The sequence below is a fragment of the Onychostoma macrolepis genome, chromosome 14 (genome assembly GCF_012432095.1).
Source record: "Onychostoma macrolepis isolate SWU-2019 chromosome 14, ASM1243209v1, whole genome shotgun sequence".
In the NCBI taxonomy this organism is placed as follows: Eukaryota; Metazoa; Chordata; class Actinopteri; order Cypriniformes; family Cyprinidae; genus Onychostoma; species Onychostoma macrolepis.
The window spans coordinates 28,814,836-28,831,731 of record NC_081168.1 but is presented as its reverse complement, the minus strand read 5'-3'; the positions used below and the strand labels follow the sequence as shown (position 1 = coordinate 28,831,731).

The 16,896-nt window shown below is 41.0% G+C and overlaps 2 protein-coding genes across 3 annotated transcripts; one reads left to right on the top strand and one right to left on the bottom strand.

The window, feature by feature from the left end:
• Window positions 1-4,940: 4,940 nt before the first annotated feature.
• On the top strand, window positions 4,941-10,660 carry mrnip (MRN complex interacting protein). Of its 2 annotated transcripts, none has more exons than XM_058798440.1 (7): window positions 4,941-5,134; window positions 5,577-5,636; window positions 6,380-6,486; window positions 9,194-9,251; window positions 9,401-9,531; window positions 9,742-9,841; window positions 9,965-10,660. In XM_058798440.1, exons 1-7 carry the CDS (start codon window positions 5,075-5,077, stop codon window positions 10,658-10,660), a joined length of 1,212 nt encoding a protein of 403 aa, XP_058654423.1. In that variant the 5' UTR covers window positions 4,941-5,074. The 2 variants fall into 2 exon arrangements, with proteins under 2 accessions (XP_058654423.1, XP_058654422.1); XM_058798439.1 differs by having other exon boundaries at window positions 9,398-9,531.
• A 129-nt stretch (window positions 10,661-10,789) lies between these two features.
• sqstm1 (sequestosome 1) lies at window positions 10,790-16,213 on the bottom strand. Its single transcript, XM_058798438.1, has 8 exons — window positions 15,942-16,213; window positions 15,424-15,519; window positions 13,564-13,892; window positions 13,299-13,464; window positions 12,894-12,974; window positions 12,584-12,756; window positions 11,508-11,712; window positions 10,790-11,412 (listed from the first exon to the last, which is right to left on the bottom strand). The coding sequence occupies exons 1-8, from the start codon at window positions 16,108-16,110 to the stop codon at window positions 11,255-11,257; spliced, it is 1,377 nt and encodes a 458-aa protein (XP_058654421.1). The 5' UTR covers window positions 16,111-16,213; the 3' UTR covers window positions 10,790-11,254.
• Between the last annotated feature and the right edge of the window lie 683 nt (window positions 16,214-16,896).

The window sequence follows — 16,896 nt, the reverse complement described above, 5'->3', positions numbered from 1 at the left end:
AAATCCTAATGGAATATGTCCCAAAACACTACAGTGAACCATTTTTAATGGTTAAAAGTTTGGTTTGTAATGGTAATTGTAGTGGAAACCATTAGAATTTCTGTGATGGCTTCCATTGTCGTTTTTTTCAGCATGTGAATGTATTTTTTTAATAGCAGGAAAGGGAAATACCCTGTCAGCAGAATAATTAGACTATAGTTTTAGGTTTCTAATATTCTACCAGAAACAGTTTTAATGAAACACTAGGTGAAAGGAATTACAGCCTATAGATTTACAAAGCTGTCTCTCTTAACATTGACTCTTGTGTGCAGAACTGATTCAAATGCAGCACTGGCTTTTAAAAACAAAAACAGGGTATTGCAAGACCCTTTTTGTTAATGTAATCATAATGGAACAAAACAAAAATTTTAAAAAGTTGATAAATTTGTTTGATGCAGCAGTTCTTTGTTGGGGTTTTACTTTGACAGTGGTGTGGCGTGCAGTGTAATGTAATGGCAATAATGTGGTTCTATGTCATTTCTTAATATAAAAGATTTAATCTATAATTTTCATACCATTAATTTATAACTGAAGGGTATTGTCACAAAACACGGTCAAACACAACTGGTTAGTAATAACAAGCAGGTTTATTGAAGGGAATTGGGGAAGCAGGAGCGAGAGTGACCAAATGCAGGTGAGTGAGCAAGTTAGTGAATTTCAGGTTGCTTAGCTGTGGTCGTGATATCGTGTCTCTGTTTGCAGGTTTGGATCGGATGTCTCAGGCTTCGATGGAAAATCTGCAAGGAATCCAATGGGTAAGTTTTCAGAGGCAAGTCGGGAGCGTCGAGAGAGTCCAGACCAGTCCATCTAGTGAACAGTAGACCGGACAATGTGGGGTATGGAAGTGTGTGTGTATATACACTAGAGTTAATTAGTGTCAGCAGGTGCGTGTAATCAGAAGTCAGGTGATTGTGAGCGGGTGATTGTGCTGGGTGGTGACTGTTGTGATGGTGACTGATCCCTGACATTACCCCCTCCCCCAGGGGCGGCTCCTGACGCCCTTGAGTGGCGACGGGGGCAGCCACGGCCTCTGGCCGTGGGACGGTCGGGATGATTGCGGTGGAACTCCTCTAGTAAGGGGTCTAGGATGTAGTCCTTGGCCACCCAGGATCGTTCCTCTGGTCCGTGTCCTTCCCAGTTGACCAGATATTCCAGCCTTCCACCCCATCGTCGTGAGTGCAGGATCTCCTTGACTAAATAGACGGAGGGTTGTTCGAGGATTTCTGGGGGAGGAGGTTCGTCCACTTCCGTGAGTCCTGGTGCAGTGGGAGAACAGGGTTTAAGGAGAGACACGTGAAATGAGGGATGAATTTTGTACCTGGGTGGAAGTTGCAGTTCGTAGGTAACCTTGTTGATCTGCCTCTGAATCAGGAAGGGACCAATGTAGCAGGGACTCAGCTTCTTGCATGGCAGGCGGAGGCGCAGATCCCGGGTAGACAGCCAGACCTTGTCTCCGGGATGGTAGGTGGGAGTCGTGGTTCGCCAGGCATCTGCGAAGGTTTTATTCCTCCGCACTGCACGTTGGAGGTGGACGTGAGCAGAGTCCCACACTCTCTCGCTCGGAACCAGTGGTCTACAGCTGGAACCTCCGACGGCTCTCCTGTCCACGGAAAGAGCGGTGATTGGTACCCGAGTATGCACTGAAATGGTGTGAGGCCTGTGGTGTTTTGTTGCAGGGAGTTCTGTGCATACTCGGCCCAGGGGAGGAAGCAGCTCCAGCTGTGCTGATCGTCGTGACAGTATGCCCGGAGGTACCGTCCGAGTTCCTGGATTTTGCACCCAGTCTGGCCATTTGTCTGGGGGTGATAGCCTGAGGACAAGCTGACCGTGACGCCCAGCAACCTGAAGAATGCCTTCCAGACGTGGGAAATGAATGGAGGACCTCTGTCAGAGACTGTTTCTTCAGGAATTCCGAAATTTCGGAACACGCGATTGAATAAATATGTTCTGCCATCTCCATGGCAGTGGGGAGTCCTTTGAGGGGGATGAATTTGCAAGCTTTGGAAAAGCGATCGACTGCAACCAGCACACAGGTGTTACCTTTGGATTTAGGTAGGTCCATCACGAAGTCAATTCCCAAGTGTGACCAGGGTCGATGAGGGATTGGTAAAGGCACTAGCTTGCCTACTGGGAGATGCCGGGGGGTCCTAGACATGGCGCAGACTGAGCAACTGCGGACGTACCTGATGACATCCCGGGTCATACTAGGCCACCAGTACAGAGCTTGAAGGAGTGAGAGGGTCCTGTGGCTGCCTGGATGTCCAGAGCACGGTACGTTGTGGATTGAGCCCAGAAGGGAGTGTTGTTGGGTGGTAGGTACATACGTCTTCCCTTCTGGGCCTCCCAGTGGAGCAGGTTTGGTGAGAGTGGCGACTCAGATTTCCTCATCTATATTCCATCGAATGGGACTTACAACCATGGCTGGAGGGAGAATGGGTTCAGGATTGGTGGGGGCATTGGGAGAGTGCATCGGCCTTGTTGCGACTTCCGGGGCGGTAGGTGATGGAGAACTAAAACCTGGTGAAGAACAGAACCCAGCGGGCTTGACGTGGGTTGAGTCTTTTGGCATCTCGGAGATACTGGAGGTTTTTATGGTCGTGATGACTGTGAATGGGTGTTTAGCTCCCTCCAGCCAGTGCCGCCACTCTTCCAGGGAAAGTTTGATGGCCAATAACTCCCGGTTCCCGATGTCATAGTTCTGCTCCGCTGAGGTCAGTTTCTTCGAGTAGTACGTGCAAGGATGGAGGCTAGGAGGCTCACCGTGGTATTGGGACAGCACGGCCCCGACGCCGGTGGTGGAGGCGTCTACTTCAAAGGGAGCTGAAGGATCCGGATGGTGTAAGATGGGGGCCATGCTGAAGGCTGTCTGCAGTTTCTTGAAAGCTTCGTGGGCGGTGGAGTTCCAGGACAGGGACTTGGGTTTTCCTCAGAGTAGGGACGTTAAAGGGGCAGTGAGAGTACTGAAATTCTTGATAAAGCAACAGTAAAAGTTTGCAAATCCCAGGAACTGCTGGAGCTCTTTAATGGTCTGGGGACGAGGCCAATTTCTCACTGCATCTACCTTCCCCTGGTCCATTTACGAGGTAGCCCAAGAATTGCACCGTGAGGCGATGGAACTCGCATTTCTCCAACTTCAGGAAGAGATGGTGTTCTCGGAGCTTCTGAAGTACCTGCTTGACGTGTTGGTGATGTTCGGCCTGGTTCCGGGAGTAGATTAGTATATCGTCAATATACACAATCACGAAGCGATGGAGGAACTCCCGGAACACCTCGTTCATGAATCCTTGAAATACTGAGGGGGCGTTGGCCAGCCCATACGGCATAACGAGATATTCGCAGTGCCCCGACGGAGTGATGAATGCCGTCTTCCATTCGTCCCCTTTTCGGATGCGATCAAGGTTACATGCGCGTCGCAGGTCCATAACAGTGCCTTGCCACGGAGAAGAGAAATGAGAAAGGATACCTTTGACCGTTCAGTGGAAAATTGCTGGGGCTGCATCTCCAGATACAGCGCCACTTGGAGGAAACCGCCACACTCAGCTGCGCCACCCACGAAGGTAGCAGACATGGCCATGGGACTGACAGAGGCAGACCACAGAAGTGTTGGGGGAACCAGGGATGTCCAGAGAGTGGTGACAAGCTCCTCCAGGACCTCCGCTGGTGTGGATGGGGATCCATCTGGTTGACGGTTATGGTCCGGTCTTCTGTCACAAAACATGGTCAAACACAACTGGTGAGTAATAACAAGCAAGTTTATTGAAGGGAATTGGGGAAGCAGGAGCAAGAGTGACCAAATGCAGGTGAGTGAGCAAGTTAGTGAATTTCAGGTTGCTTAGCTGTGGTCATGATATCATGTCTCTGTTTGCAGGTTTGGATCGGATGTCTCGGGCTTCAAGGGAAGATCGGCAAGGAATCCAATGGGTAAACTTCAAGGTAGCTCAGGAGCGTAGGGAGAGTCCAGACCAGTCCATCTAGTGAACAGTAGACCAGGCAATGTGGGGTATGGAAGTGTGTGTGTATATACTAGAGTTAATTAGTGTCAGCAGGTGCGTGTAATCAGAAGTCAGGTGATTGTGCTGGGTGGTGACTGTTGTGATGATGACTGATCCCTGACAGGTATAGACTCAGAAGATAATTATATTGCTGGACAAAAGTTGAATAAGGCCATTAGGAATGGCATCAAATACTACTGTAAACACTTTAGCGGTTACAGGGATCTTATAATAATTAAAACAAGTAATTAAAGAGATGTCCATTTTTCTTGAACAACTGTCTCACCAAGATAACATCATTATTACACCAGTTTCTGTAAAACAAGGACTTATTTTTAAACGTAAAATATTTCTTGAGTTATATGGGGAAAAGTTATGCTTAAAAATGAGCATCCATCATAAAAAAAAAACTGTTTATGAAAAGAAGACAGCTTTATCAGAACATTATTTACATCAAAATTACACCTAAAAAAAAAATAATAATAATAAAAAAAAAAATCTAAACAGATGAAATTAAAACACAAAAGTCTCCACCTCTGTTATAACCGATTGGGGAACGTCTAATGCAAGAGCTGTATACACTAAACCTGACAACCCTTCAGTTTTGGATAATAGTATTCTTCCTCTTAGTGACAGATCTCTCTTTAACCATGAATTTCATTTTTGTTTAATTATCTTAAAAATTGGATGCACATTATTTTGATTTGTAGGTGTGAAGACATATGAAGTGGTCCTCACTATTTGAAAGACCCATAATTCAGCTAAAAGCTGTTTTGTCTTGAGATGTGCTCATTATAATCCCAATGAATTTGTCAAATTTGCTAAATCCCTCAGACACAGATGTTTTTATGATTTTGCGCCTCAGAAGGCCTGCCTTACGCTCATTGATTCATAGCTCCACTAGAGGCGCTGTGCGAGAGGAAGAACCAACGTAGAAGAAGAAGACTGTGGGCGGCGGCGGCGGGAAACATAAATATGAGCTCTACCTTTATATGAGTGAAATACATTTACTTTTATTCTCCGGACTGTAAAAGCTACCCAACATGGTTCAAGAGTTTCATGTACTGAGATGTTTTTCCTGTCAAACATTTCAAGTACAGCAGGTAACTGTTTCTTATATCCTTTTTAGTTCAGAATTAAACCGTTTTTTCGCGTTGTAAGTTAGCTGCTAACGTTTATCGCAAACGCTTGACATAAATCACTCAGCTCTTAGTAATCCACTTAACGTTACTTAAAATTAATGTCAGCTCGTATTCAGATTGTCTAAATATTAGGTTTGGATTGACAATATCGATTAATCTATTTTAATTTATCTTCATTTTGTTGAACCGAGATCTTTTGGCTTATGCTGTTTTCAGTTGATACGTGAACAAAACTTCAATAAATGTATTTATGTATACCCGTCTAATTATCCCAATAAACCTTTGTTACTTTTGAAAAATGTACCTATGTGCAAAATGTGTGATGTACCTAATATTCAAATGAATGTCGAATTGAATCAAAAGCTTGTGAATCGGAGTCAAATCGATTCTTTTTCTCCTCTAGGTGAAGAAGAGTAAGAAATGGACTTGTAAAGTGTGCGGCGAGAAGCAGTCATTGATTAAGGTAAACAAAACAAGCAAAACTTGTCATGACACCGGTCTAGTGTTGCCAACTTTTCAGACTACCCTAGTAACCTTTTCTTCCAAAAGCACCTAGCAACAAATTTTGCTATTTTGAAAATTTATTTGGCAACTTTTGATAAGTGACTCAAATGAGAAAAAAAAAACCTTTACCATTTAAATTACACAAAAAGAGAACACCAGAGATGCCTAGCAGTGCACACATTACGTGAATTAAGTTATCTGCTATTTGCAATTGTTTGATTTAATGATAATGGTAAAAAATAATTCCGTAATTTAATAATTGTTCATTTATGATGCACTTTGTTAGTAGCTTGTGCTTGCGATTGTTGATCAGTTGGTACACTGTAAGAAAAATATCTAGAAACATGGAAAAGGTACTAGTAATTTTCCAGGACATTATCCGTTATCCATTATCTGCTGTAACACAAAATGCAATGCGTAATTAAAAATGCAGGTAAAAAAACCTGTGGAAAAATTCCTTCATATTCAAATTCCTTCAAAACTGTTCGTAAAATAATATAAATGCATCATATAACATAATGTTTTTAAATGCATTAAATTTTCAAACAACTACAATTTAATTTTTTTTTTTTTTATTAGCTAGTAAAAAAGTAAAACTACACATTCTGAACAGTTAGAGTTTTAAGCAGTGTATAACAAATCAACCTTCCTTTAATATTTGGCAGCACTGGTAGTCACGGCTGTTTGATGTGTTGTGTGCAGGAGTTTGGTCAAGGCAGCGCAGCTGACTGCAGGAGGCATGTCCAGAAGCTGAATGCTCTGCGAGGACAGATGCTGGAGGTGAACAGTGAAGAGCTGCTGTCACAGCGGTGAGCAGACCGTCAGGAGCGCCACAGTCTCTATAAGTTACAAAAAGTCCTTAAACCTTAACCCTAAAAGGGGCGATGTATCCTGGGGGATTCAAACATTTGAGAAGCAGTGAAATTGTAGGTCTTATTTCTTGGTTTCATTTTGAAAGGGTGTTTGTTGTGAATATTTAGATGAGGTGACTTTGTTTCTACATTCCTTGTTCAGCTCACAGGAAGCATTTAAACCTGCATGGCCGCCTGTAGCGGGAAATCTACTCACCCTCTGATAAAAGTTGGTCTAGTTCACGTATTTACACATGTTGGAAGGGACTTACCTGTTTAAAAAGCAGTTGTTCAGCATTAGCTTATTGGGTTTACATTTGAAGATCTGATAGACAAGGTTCCATATTTGGTGACTTTTTTTGTAATAGAAGTGATATTGTGACAGAAAATTATTGATTTGTGACACAAAACTGCATCAGGAAAAATTCAGTAGAGTTTAGGTGTAACCTAGTGGTTATTTTTGGTATAGTGCCCAAACAAAATCTCATCTTCAAATTTGTAACGTAACTTTGTTAGACATATGTCTTTGATTTTATAGCAGTTTTAGAGTGCAACATATCTTGTAAAATATTTATTTTATATAAAATAAAAACAAATTAGTGTTCTAAATTATCTTTACTGTAAACTTAAACTTCTATAATTTTTTTTTATACTTTTATTTTTTTTAAATGCTTTCACTTTAGCAATAATCTGCTGTGTCTTCTTTAAAAAGAGACCATCCTTAGGTCTGTATTCCAAAGCATTCGGGAAAATAAGATTCAAGTTTTGAAAACAATCATGAAATTGTATTATTTGAGTCAGAAGATGGAAAATAGCAATTAATTAATTTTCTGATGTCTCTTTATGGTTTTGCCATTTTTAGGGTTAAATATGTACATAGCCTAATGATTATACAGGTGCTGGTCATATAATTATAATATCATCAAAGTTGATTTATTTCACTAATTCCATTCAAAAAGTGAAACTTGTAAATTATATTCATTCATTACACACAGACTGATATATTTCAAATGTTTATTTCTTTTAATTTTGATGATTAGAGCTTACAGCTCATGAAAGTCAAAAATAAGTATCTCAAAATATTAGAATATTACTTAAGACCAATACAAAGAAAGGATTTTTAGAAATCTTGGCCAACTGAAAAGTATGAAAATGAAAAGTATGAGCATGTACAGCACTCAATACTTAGTTGGGGCTCCTTTTGCCTGAATTACTGCAGCAATGCGGCGTGGCATGGCATGGAGTCGATCAGTCTGTGGCACTGCTCAGGTGGTATGGAAGCCCAGGTTGCTCTGATAGTGGCCTTCAGCTCATCTGCATTATTGGGTCTGGTGTCTCTCATCTTCCTCTTGACAATACCCCATAGATTCTCTCTGGGGTTCAGGTCAGGCGAGTTTGCTGGCCAATCAAGCACAGTAACACTATGGTCATTGAACCAGCTTTTGGTACCTTTAGCAGTGTGGGCAGGTGCCAAGTCCTGCTGGAAAATGAAATCAGCATCTCCATAAAGCTTGTCAACAGAAGGAAGCATGAAGTGCTCTAAAATTTCTTGGTAGATGGCTGCGTTGACTGTGGACTTCAGAAAACACAGTGGACCAACACCAGCAGATGACATGGCAGCCCAAATCATCACTGACTGTGGAAACTTCACACTGGACTTCAAGCAACATGGATTCTGTGCCTCTCCACTCTTCCTTCAGACTCTGGGACCTTGATTTCCAAATGAAATGTAAAATTTACTTTCATCTGAAAAGAGGACTTTGGACCACTGAGCAACAGTCCAGTTCTTTTTCTCCACAGCCCAGTTAAGATGCTTCTGATGTTGTCTCTGGTTCAGAAGTGGCTTGGTAGCCCTTTTCCTGAAGATGTCTGAGCGTGGTGACTCTTGATGCACTGACTCCAGCTTCAGTTCACTCCTTGTGAAGCTCTCCCAAGTGTTTGAATCGGCTTTGCTTGACTGTATTCTCAAGTTTGCGGTCATCCCTGTTGCTTGTGCACCTTTTCCTACCCAAATTCTTCCTTCCAGTCAACTTTGCATTTAATATGCTTTGATACAGCACTCTGTAAACAGCCACACCTTTCAGTAATGACCTCTGTGACTTACCCTCTTTGTGGAGGGCGTCAATGTTCGTCTTCTGGATCATTGCCAAGTCAGCAGTCTTCCTCATTATTGTGGTTTCAAAGAACAAGAGATGCCAAGAATTTATACTGTAGGGATGGTCATTTATTCAAACTCAAATGTAAATATTCTAATATTTTGAGATACTGATTTTTGACTTTCATGAGCTGTAAGCTCTAATCATCAAAATTAAAAGAAATAAACATTTGAAATATATCGGTCTGTGTGTAATGAATGAATATAATATACAAGTTTCACTTTTTGAATGGAATTAGTGAAATAAATCAACTTTTTGATGATATTCTAATTATATGACCAGCACCTGTATTTGTAAAAGTTGTGTTAACAACTTACACAACATTTTTAATTTGTCACCCCAAAAATATAAAACTGAATTTCAATACAGAAATTCAAAACAAGCCCATCATAGGAGACATATATTCAAGTCACTGCATGTATGAGTAATGCAATGCATTTTGAGTAAATTAATAAGTTGCAAAAAGTGAGCATCGTGACACTGACCCTTTGACTAACAATGTTTTAAAGGGAACCGGATGAAAACGAAGATGTTCTTGAAAGTCTGGATCAGAATCCTAAATCAGAGGTAAAGCACCAATGTCCATTCAATCCTTTTGTCTGCCGAGTTAAATAGTTATCATGCAGAGAGAAATTGAGAAGTCACATGTAGATCAATTGAGAATCAATATGTTTGCCAACAGCACTGGCCTTATAAGCGTCCTCTCCTTGTAGCAGGAAGTGGATCAAGTCAGCCGCTGGAGTAAATACACTGATCAAACAGCTGAGGGTCCAAATGGACATGAAAATGAGGAAGAAGAGGAGAATATTTATACAGAAAGACAGAGATTCAGAAGCCAAGGAACCAGGTACCACACAACATTCATACTTGTCAATAAAAGCATTTAATCTGTTAATAAGGCAAACTACTGTGGTTGTTAAAGATTTTAATTACTAATAAAGAATCTTCGCACAAAACAATCAGGAAAAAGTCTTGTATTTTCAGACTGCCAAACAGCTTTATTATTAATCATGTGAACAAATACCAATGTATTTTTTCTTTTATTTTTTCTGAACAGGAAAAGGAAGAAAATCTCCCCTTCAAAGTCTCTTGAAAATAACTGTGAGGATGAGGAGTCATGGACGGGTTGTTCTGGGTTTAAGAGACAGCCGTATCTGGTAAGCCACACAATGCACTTTAACACATCTGCAACAGTATAAAGACTCGTGTGCTAAGATACTGCAAAATGCCCTGTTCAAAAAACACAGTTTCAACTCAAACACTTTCTGTATCTATTGCAGCATGACAGGAGGTTCAATTCATCGTGGAGTAAAGGATCTGCTTCCACATATTCCTCCTGTGGCAGGTCAGGTGATATGGAGCCGTGCACTAGCACAAATCTCCCATCATCCCGTCAGGCCGTTTGTTACCCTACAGCCTGCTCCAGTTCCACATACACAGCGGAGAACTCTGGTGAAAATAAACAGCAGTGTGACTCTTCATATAAGCCGCCAGCAGTTGAGGTAACCAAAGGTCTTCTCCTGCAAAGCAACAGTCCTTCCGTTTCTTCTCGTCAGAAGTTTGGTGAATCGAAGATTGGGAATAAGGACTCCAAATGGGATAAATTCCTCACAGTTGTCCCTGATCAGCAGGACGAGGAAGAGTATGACTATGAAGGTCATAATTCTTCTAATTACAGTGATAACACAGTAGTGGCTTGTTTCACAGAAGCACTTATAGACATGGCTGTGGATTCTGAAGAGTGCAGATATCCACTGGATGGAAAGACAGACAGTGGTGCTCTGGGGAGGCAGAAGTCTGTAGGTGATATTTGTGTGGATGGAAATTTATCCAGTCCAAACATCAGTCACAGCTCAAAACCAGCCAGTTTTGAAAACGCTGTCTGTAAACAGCCTACACTGTTTAAGATGCCATGTTCAAGCCTTTCTATAAACTCCCTGTTCTTTACTGATGAAGACTTTGATGACACATTTTGAGAATAAGTTGCATTCTATTTAAAAAGCGATTCTATTCAGAAATTAAAGTTGCATAATGTTACCATATTCTCTTCATTGGTAGTTAAACATTCTCCAGTCTTGCACATTTAAAAAAAAAATCCAAACAACTTTTTATTTTTTTTATTTTTTTTATTTTGGATAGAAAGGACAGGAATTTTAGAAGACCTACAGCGACGTTAACCTGATTCCATCTGTTTATTCAAACTAACAATAAAAATACCCCCAGGTTTCTGTTCGCCTACAAACTCTTCTTACTGGTAAATGCAAATAGAAAAATCATACAAATGTAGACCTCTACTTTTATATGTAATATGCATATACAATGATAATAATCTTTATAACATGAGGTGTAGTGTTAATGACAGAAATGCTGAATATATCTATTTTGCATAAAAGCCCAATAATGAACTTAACTACGTGCCAGTCACCTGAGTAATTGATATTGTTGATAACATTTACGTAAAGAATTTGTCATTGAAAAAGTATGGAAAGACTTTGTTAATAGAAAATAGGCCAGAAGTCTCAAATATTATTAGTTATGGCCCAGGTCTTCTTTATTCCTGTGCTCCTTCTCTACTTCTGTGGGCTGGATTTGGAGTACTGGATGGTATCCAGGGCAGCTCCGATGTCGAAATTCTTGGTGTGGAGTAGTCTGGTTAACCATCCACCCTCATCAGTGAAGCCCATGGAGAGCATCTGAGAAAGAGACTCCACCAGCTTGGGGTCTGCATCTGAGGGAGAGAACATTAAAATTAGGATGCTTGAATTGATATGAAGTGGACTGGAATTGGCTGCTGGGCATCGGCCCGATGACGATGCACTGTACCTTGAGGAAGGTGTGGGTAGAGAGCTGCCTCACGCAGACCAGTGGGACCCTCAGAGGCGCTTGTGCTGGAGTCTGTACTTAGCGGGGCTGGAAGATCTGTCCCATCCTGCTCCAACCTGAGGGACTGCAGCTCTCCTGTGGAGGGGTCCACCTCTTTAGAGCTGAGATGAGTCCATTCCTCATCACTGCCTTGGTCTTTCTGCCCCTAGGATGGAAGGAATGAACGTTAACTGAATGCAGCTTCTCAGCCTTTAATATTCGAACTTCTAAACATCTGCATCTAAAAAACTCAAGATGTCACAATTCTGTAGACTATCAGGCAGGGCGTAGAATACAGGTTTTTTTTGGGCAGGTGTGTTCACGTAAAGGTTTTCAGTGACCAATGTAAATGTATCTAGATTTAAATTCAAATAGTCTATGCATGACCTGGCATTTTATTAATTTCCAAAATGATGAGATGTGAATATTACGAAGCACTAAACACTCATGCAGTGTATGTTTCATTCATACTCTAAGCTAGAGGGCGCTCACGCAGAAAGTACAAAACGGACTCATAGAAGTAACAACTTAGACTCGCAGGAAATCCCTAATATGGACCAAGGCATCCAACTGTAGCTAAGCTGAATAAAAAAACGTGAAGGTTGGAGAAAAAACATGTACACGATTGTGACAATATATGGTTTGTGTGTTTTTCAGGTCATCTCCAGGTAATAAAGTATCTGAATAATGCAGTGCTAACTGACATAGCATTTATTACAGTGGCCTATAGAAACTATGAAATAGATTTTCTTCCTTCTGTGATAAAAATGGAAAAAAGTGTAGTATATTTACAAACCATAAAACTGCAATTAGGTAAATTTAGGAAAAAATTACAAATGCAATAAATACAATTTATCGGTAATTGTCCAGCAGTGTATTTGATTGAGTCAATTAAAAATAAGATAAGAAAAAATAAAACCTGTCAATTGGACAAAAAAAATCAAATAAAAGTTTAACATTTCTGTTCCCCTCACTTCTGAAATGATGGCTACACCACTGCTATCAGGCATTGTAGAACTGCTTGCATATTGATTTACCTTTGTTCCCTCACTGATGCTCTCTTCAGTGGCCTGGCTTCCTGGACCAGACCCTCTGGAGAGAATGGAGCCATTCTCACTCCGAGCACTGGGTGGCCCACTGGAGGCAGGAGGAGTTGGTGTAACTTTGGTACGCTTCCCCTCATGCTCAACGTCGATGTCCACATCTATGCCTGGAAAGGAACAAGCATTTTTATTTTGAAGGGTTAGGTAACATGCCAAACAAAGTAGTATCCGGATGGTGTGTTAGAAGCAAAAATGTTTGGGAAAGGCCAAAAGTATCATTAATAAACCCAAGAAGGGAACTTACCAAAGGGGCTCAACATGGCCGCCACTCCCTCGCCAATGTTCTTTAGGTACTCCATATTAGCCTGGGAAGGATCAGTAGCACCTGTGGGTGATAACACAGTTTCTGTCAGGGAAGTGTTGGTCTACAGCATTGTAACAAATTATTCTAAGCTCAGATTTCATGTCAACCAAACCAAAGTGGTCTATAACTGGGACATTAGCTGCATCTGAACGTTTAGGCAGGTGACTCTTTGTGCACAAAGGATCTACCCAATCCTGTAGTTGTTCACAAACATCTTTAACAACTTTTTATTTTATAAACTTCACACAAGCCCTGTTGCGTTCCTCCTACTTCACAGGCAGCATTCTTCAGCTTTCAGACACAGTCATTGTTTTATATTAGACTGTTTGATTGATGGTGTCTCACCGTTCTCTCTCATGTTTTCAGAAGCATCCTGGTTTTGCTGGACTCCAGATGAGTCCGGCTGAGCCTGGTTTTGGGCTTGGGCTTGGGCTTGGGCTTGAGCCTGAGCCTGGGTATTTGCCCACATGCAGTGTCTCATCTTACGCCAAATCTTCCCACGTGGGATCCACTGCACACAAAAGATTTACTTAAATCAGTGTGTTCAGATCATTTGGAAAACAAAATGTACAATACACACAGATACAAAAGCAGTAAAACAGGCATTCACCTCAAACATGTTGGCCATGGGGTGAAAGATGGGCAGGAGAGCATGCTCCTTGTGGAGGCCTTTGGCCTGGCAGGAGGAGCACAAGTCATAATCGGGGCAAACGGTGCACTTGAAACGTGTTCCAGCCACCGGCCCTTCGCACCCGTCACAGGTCACCCCTCGGTGCAGCATTGCAGGGTGATGAGGATGAGGCCCCATGTGAGGTCCTCCTGGGGGACCCATTGGAGGTGGACCCATAGGATTAGGTCCTGGGGGGCTAAAGTGAGGCAGGGGGAATGAGAACCCAGGGACCCCATGAGGTGAGGGATCACGTTTGTGCTCCTTTCTTTCTGAAAAGGGAAGAAATATAAGAGAATAGCTATTAATTGGAGATGTTTGTGTGCACTGGAGACATTTAAATGACTCAAATGCCTCTTGTGTAAAAGAATCAGTTCACATTTTTGGAATATATTGTCAGTGTCATACAATTTTCCCATCAAAAGAGCTTGTAATACATGTAAGTGGCTTTTACCAGGCCAGATAGCAGGGAATACAGAATTTATAGTATTCAAGGTTTTAAATGCTAAGAATGAGCTAAAGAACGTCACGAGTAACTGCAAAAGCCCTGAACATCTTAATTAGTTCCACTAAGACCAGGCTACTACTTTATATTCATGGGGTCAGTGGATGTTTAAGATTATGAAAATATGTACGAAGTGCCTTGATCTTAAAAAATGTAATCTTAGTATTCTTGCTGGTTTCATCCACTTCTGAAAATGTTTACAGTATTTCTTTTCACAAAAATGTAAAGCCTAAAAAGTCAAGTAGTGTAACCATGAAGCAAAAAGGAAGCAAGTTTCGTGGAGTTACTTCATTTGGCTTGAACTAACCTAGGCTTTTCATAAAAAGCTCATTAACTTTTTATAACGAATACTGACTTTGACTTCTGAACAGGGTAGAATGTCAGAAGCACAGCTTTCATAAAACAGCGCGGAGCAAAGGACACTCGCATGGCAAAGAGTACATGCGTGATTTATAGAATGTACTTTTTTAATGGTCTCAAAGTAAGTGCGTATTCAGAAGTACCACCTAGTCATAGAGTATGTGATTTCAGACAGACCCAGTCTTCAGGGTCTGTTGGTCTTTCTGTGATACTGTTTATAGTTTTCTTGTCACATGGCAACAAAATGACTTCTGATTTGTGCATTCTGATCTGGATTGAATTTCCTATGAAGAACTTATTACTTTTTTACAGTCTCCAAATAGTTACACTTCCCAGCCAGACAAATACATTTTAATTCAAAGATTGATAGAAGAGATATTACAGTTATTGTCTGTATGAAATGCATTTTAATGTAATTTTGAGTAGCTTAATAGATCTGAACCATGTCATTGAATATTATAAGGCAGGGGTAAGCAATGTCGGTCCTGGAGTGCCGCTGTCCTTTAGCTCCAACCCTAATCAAACACACCTGAACAAGCTAATCAAGGTCTTCAGAATTACTAGGGCTACAGGCAGGTGAGGTTTTTTTTAGGTTGGAGCTAAACTCTGCAGGACAGCGGCACTCCAGGACCAACGTTGCCTACCCCTGTTATAAGGTGTGACCAGCCTTTGCCTTTTCTGTTGCTGTCTCCAGTGGAGGGCAGCAGTTTCTACCATCTCTAACAAGTGTTGTTGTTTATTTAAATCAAATATGAATTTGAGTTTGTGTCTAAAAGGCACATGACCTGTGCCTCATATCTTGAAAGGAATAATATAAGTGCTAGATACATTAAAGAAGCAGATGATAAATTATAATAAATTCTTATGTTGAATTAAATTTGGGGCAAATAACACACACACACAAAACTATGTAAACATAGTATCTGTAGATTACTTACGTTTGATGTAGACACGGAAAGTGTCATTCTTCACAAGAGCCAAACCCATCATTAGCTCATCGTCAGAGGAGAAAGCAATCATGTCACCATCGTCATCTAGAGACAAAGTCCAGAAAAACAGAGAATGGTATTTCTACTGGTTAATATTATTGTCCTTATGTTTTGGCTAACTCTTTATATACAGATTCTGCTGCTGTGCTGTTCTTCCCTTCCTTCCTCTGTACAGATACTTGATATAACATTCAAGACATGGTAATTTAATAGAACAGTGCTCACATAACTTTGCACTGGGGTGTAACAATGCGTCTTGTGTCAATATTATATTTCATTTGAAAGAGGTTTATTTTTCTATACGTGCCCAAGTCCTATGTCTCTTTGCTGAATCTCATTTAAACTTCAGGTAGATAAATTAAACAATAATTTTATAGTATTGACAATAAGAAATGACAATTATTATATGTTTGCATTAGCAATAGGCTACATAAAATAAATAAAAATAGAATTAAAAACTGACTTACCTTTATAGGACATTTGAAAGGGCGCAGTCCTGAGACCGACGAAAACATCGAGCACTTTTCTCTTCAAATACTCGAAACTTGTTGAGACATCCTGATCCACGGCAAAGCGGCGGATCTCCTTGTTGCAGTCGTCCTTACCGATAAGGTAAGCTTTCACTGTCATCGACATTGTAGCGAAAAATAAGATGTGTTGCGCAGCAGAAAATGCGTTTCTTGAACAAGGGACTCTGCGCTGGCTGCGTGAGATTGCGTTTCCTACCTCAGCCCACAGTTCCGTATATAAGCCTGAGCGTCATATGCAAATCTAGCGGTGCATCAGCCAATAGCTGAGGCGAGCGCGTCTTGGCCGGAGGGGTTGTCCAGCGTCACAGCAGGACAGAGTTCATGTTGTCTCTGATCATGTGAGTCATATTTCAAAACAGAGTGATCTGAGCAATGACCTGGCAATATGTGAGGGGAAATTCCCTCTGATCTCACCCTCTGGATCACTGCCAAATAATACAGCAGTATGTTTAAGGCCCGAACGACAACAATAAACGTGTAATAATATTGTGAATGTCACTGTAATTCTCAAATTCTTCACTTTTTTTTTCTTGTGGCTAACTTGCTCATTTTGAGACGTGGTATGTCACACTAAATCTTTCTTGCTTCTGCTATACAACAATAATAGCAACATTTATTTCCACATGCGTTTATTATGTATATGCATTATTTTGACGGAGTCTTTGTTTTACTACAGCTGAGTCAGCAACTGTAAGCATGAAATCTGGATATCCATTATACAAGCTCTACTAACCCACATAAGTCTGATATGGTTGGTGTGAAGGTGTTGTATTTCTTCTACAGCTGCTAGCTATAAAGTGCTGTGTCATCATGAATGAGGGTTAGCAGATGCCTATTTAATTTGGCTCCCTGAAAAAACACATTTTGTAAACTGTACGTACTGAAAAAACTT

Bases quoted from the DNA above. Each gene is read 5' to 3' on its own strand.
- mrnip (XM_058798439.1), top strand. From the start codon at position 5,075: ATGGTTCAAGAGTTTCATGTACTGAGATGTTTTTCCTGTCAAACATTT. The intron at 9,252-9,397 runs GTAAAGCACCAA...CTCTCCTTGTAG, and splicing joins ATCAGAATCCTAAATCAGAG to CAGGAAGTGGATCAAGTCAG. The intron at 9,842-9,964 runs GTAAGCCACACA...TATCTATTGCAG, and splicing joins TTAAGAGACAGCCGTATCTG to CATGACAGGAGGTTCAATTC.
- sqstm1 (XM_058798438.1), bottom strand. From the start codon at position 16,110: ATGTCGATGACAGTGAAAGCTTACCTTATCGGTAAGGACGACTGCAAC. The intron at 13,893-15,423 runs GTAAGTAATCTA...TTCCCTTTTCAG, and splicing joins TTTCCGTGTCTACATCAAAC to AAAGAAAGGAGCACAAACGT. The intron at 11,413-11,507 runs GTACAGTGCATC...TCTCTCCCTCAG, and splicing joins CTACCCACACCTTCCTCAAG to ATGCAGACCCCAAGCTGGTG.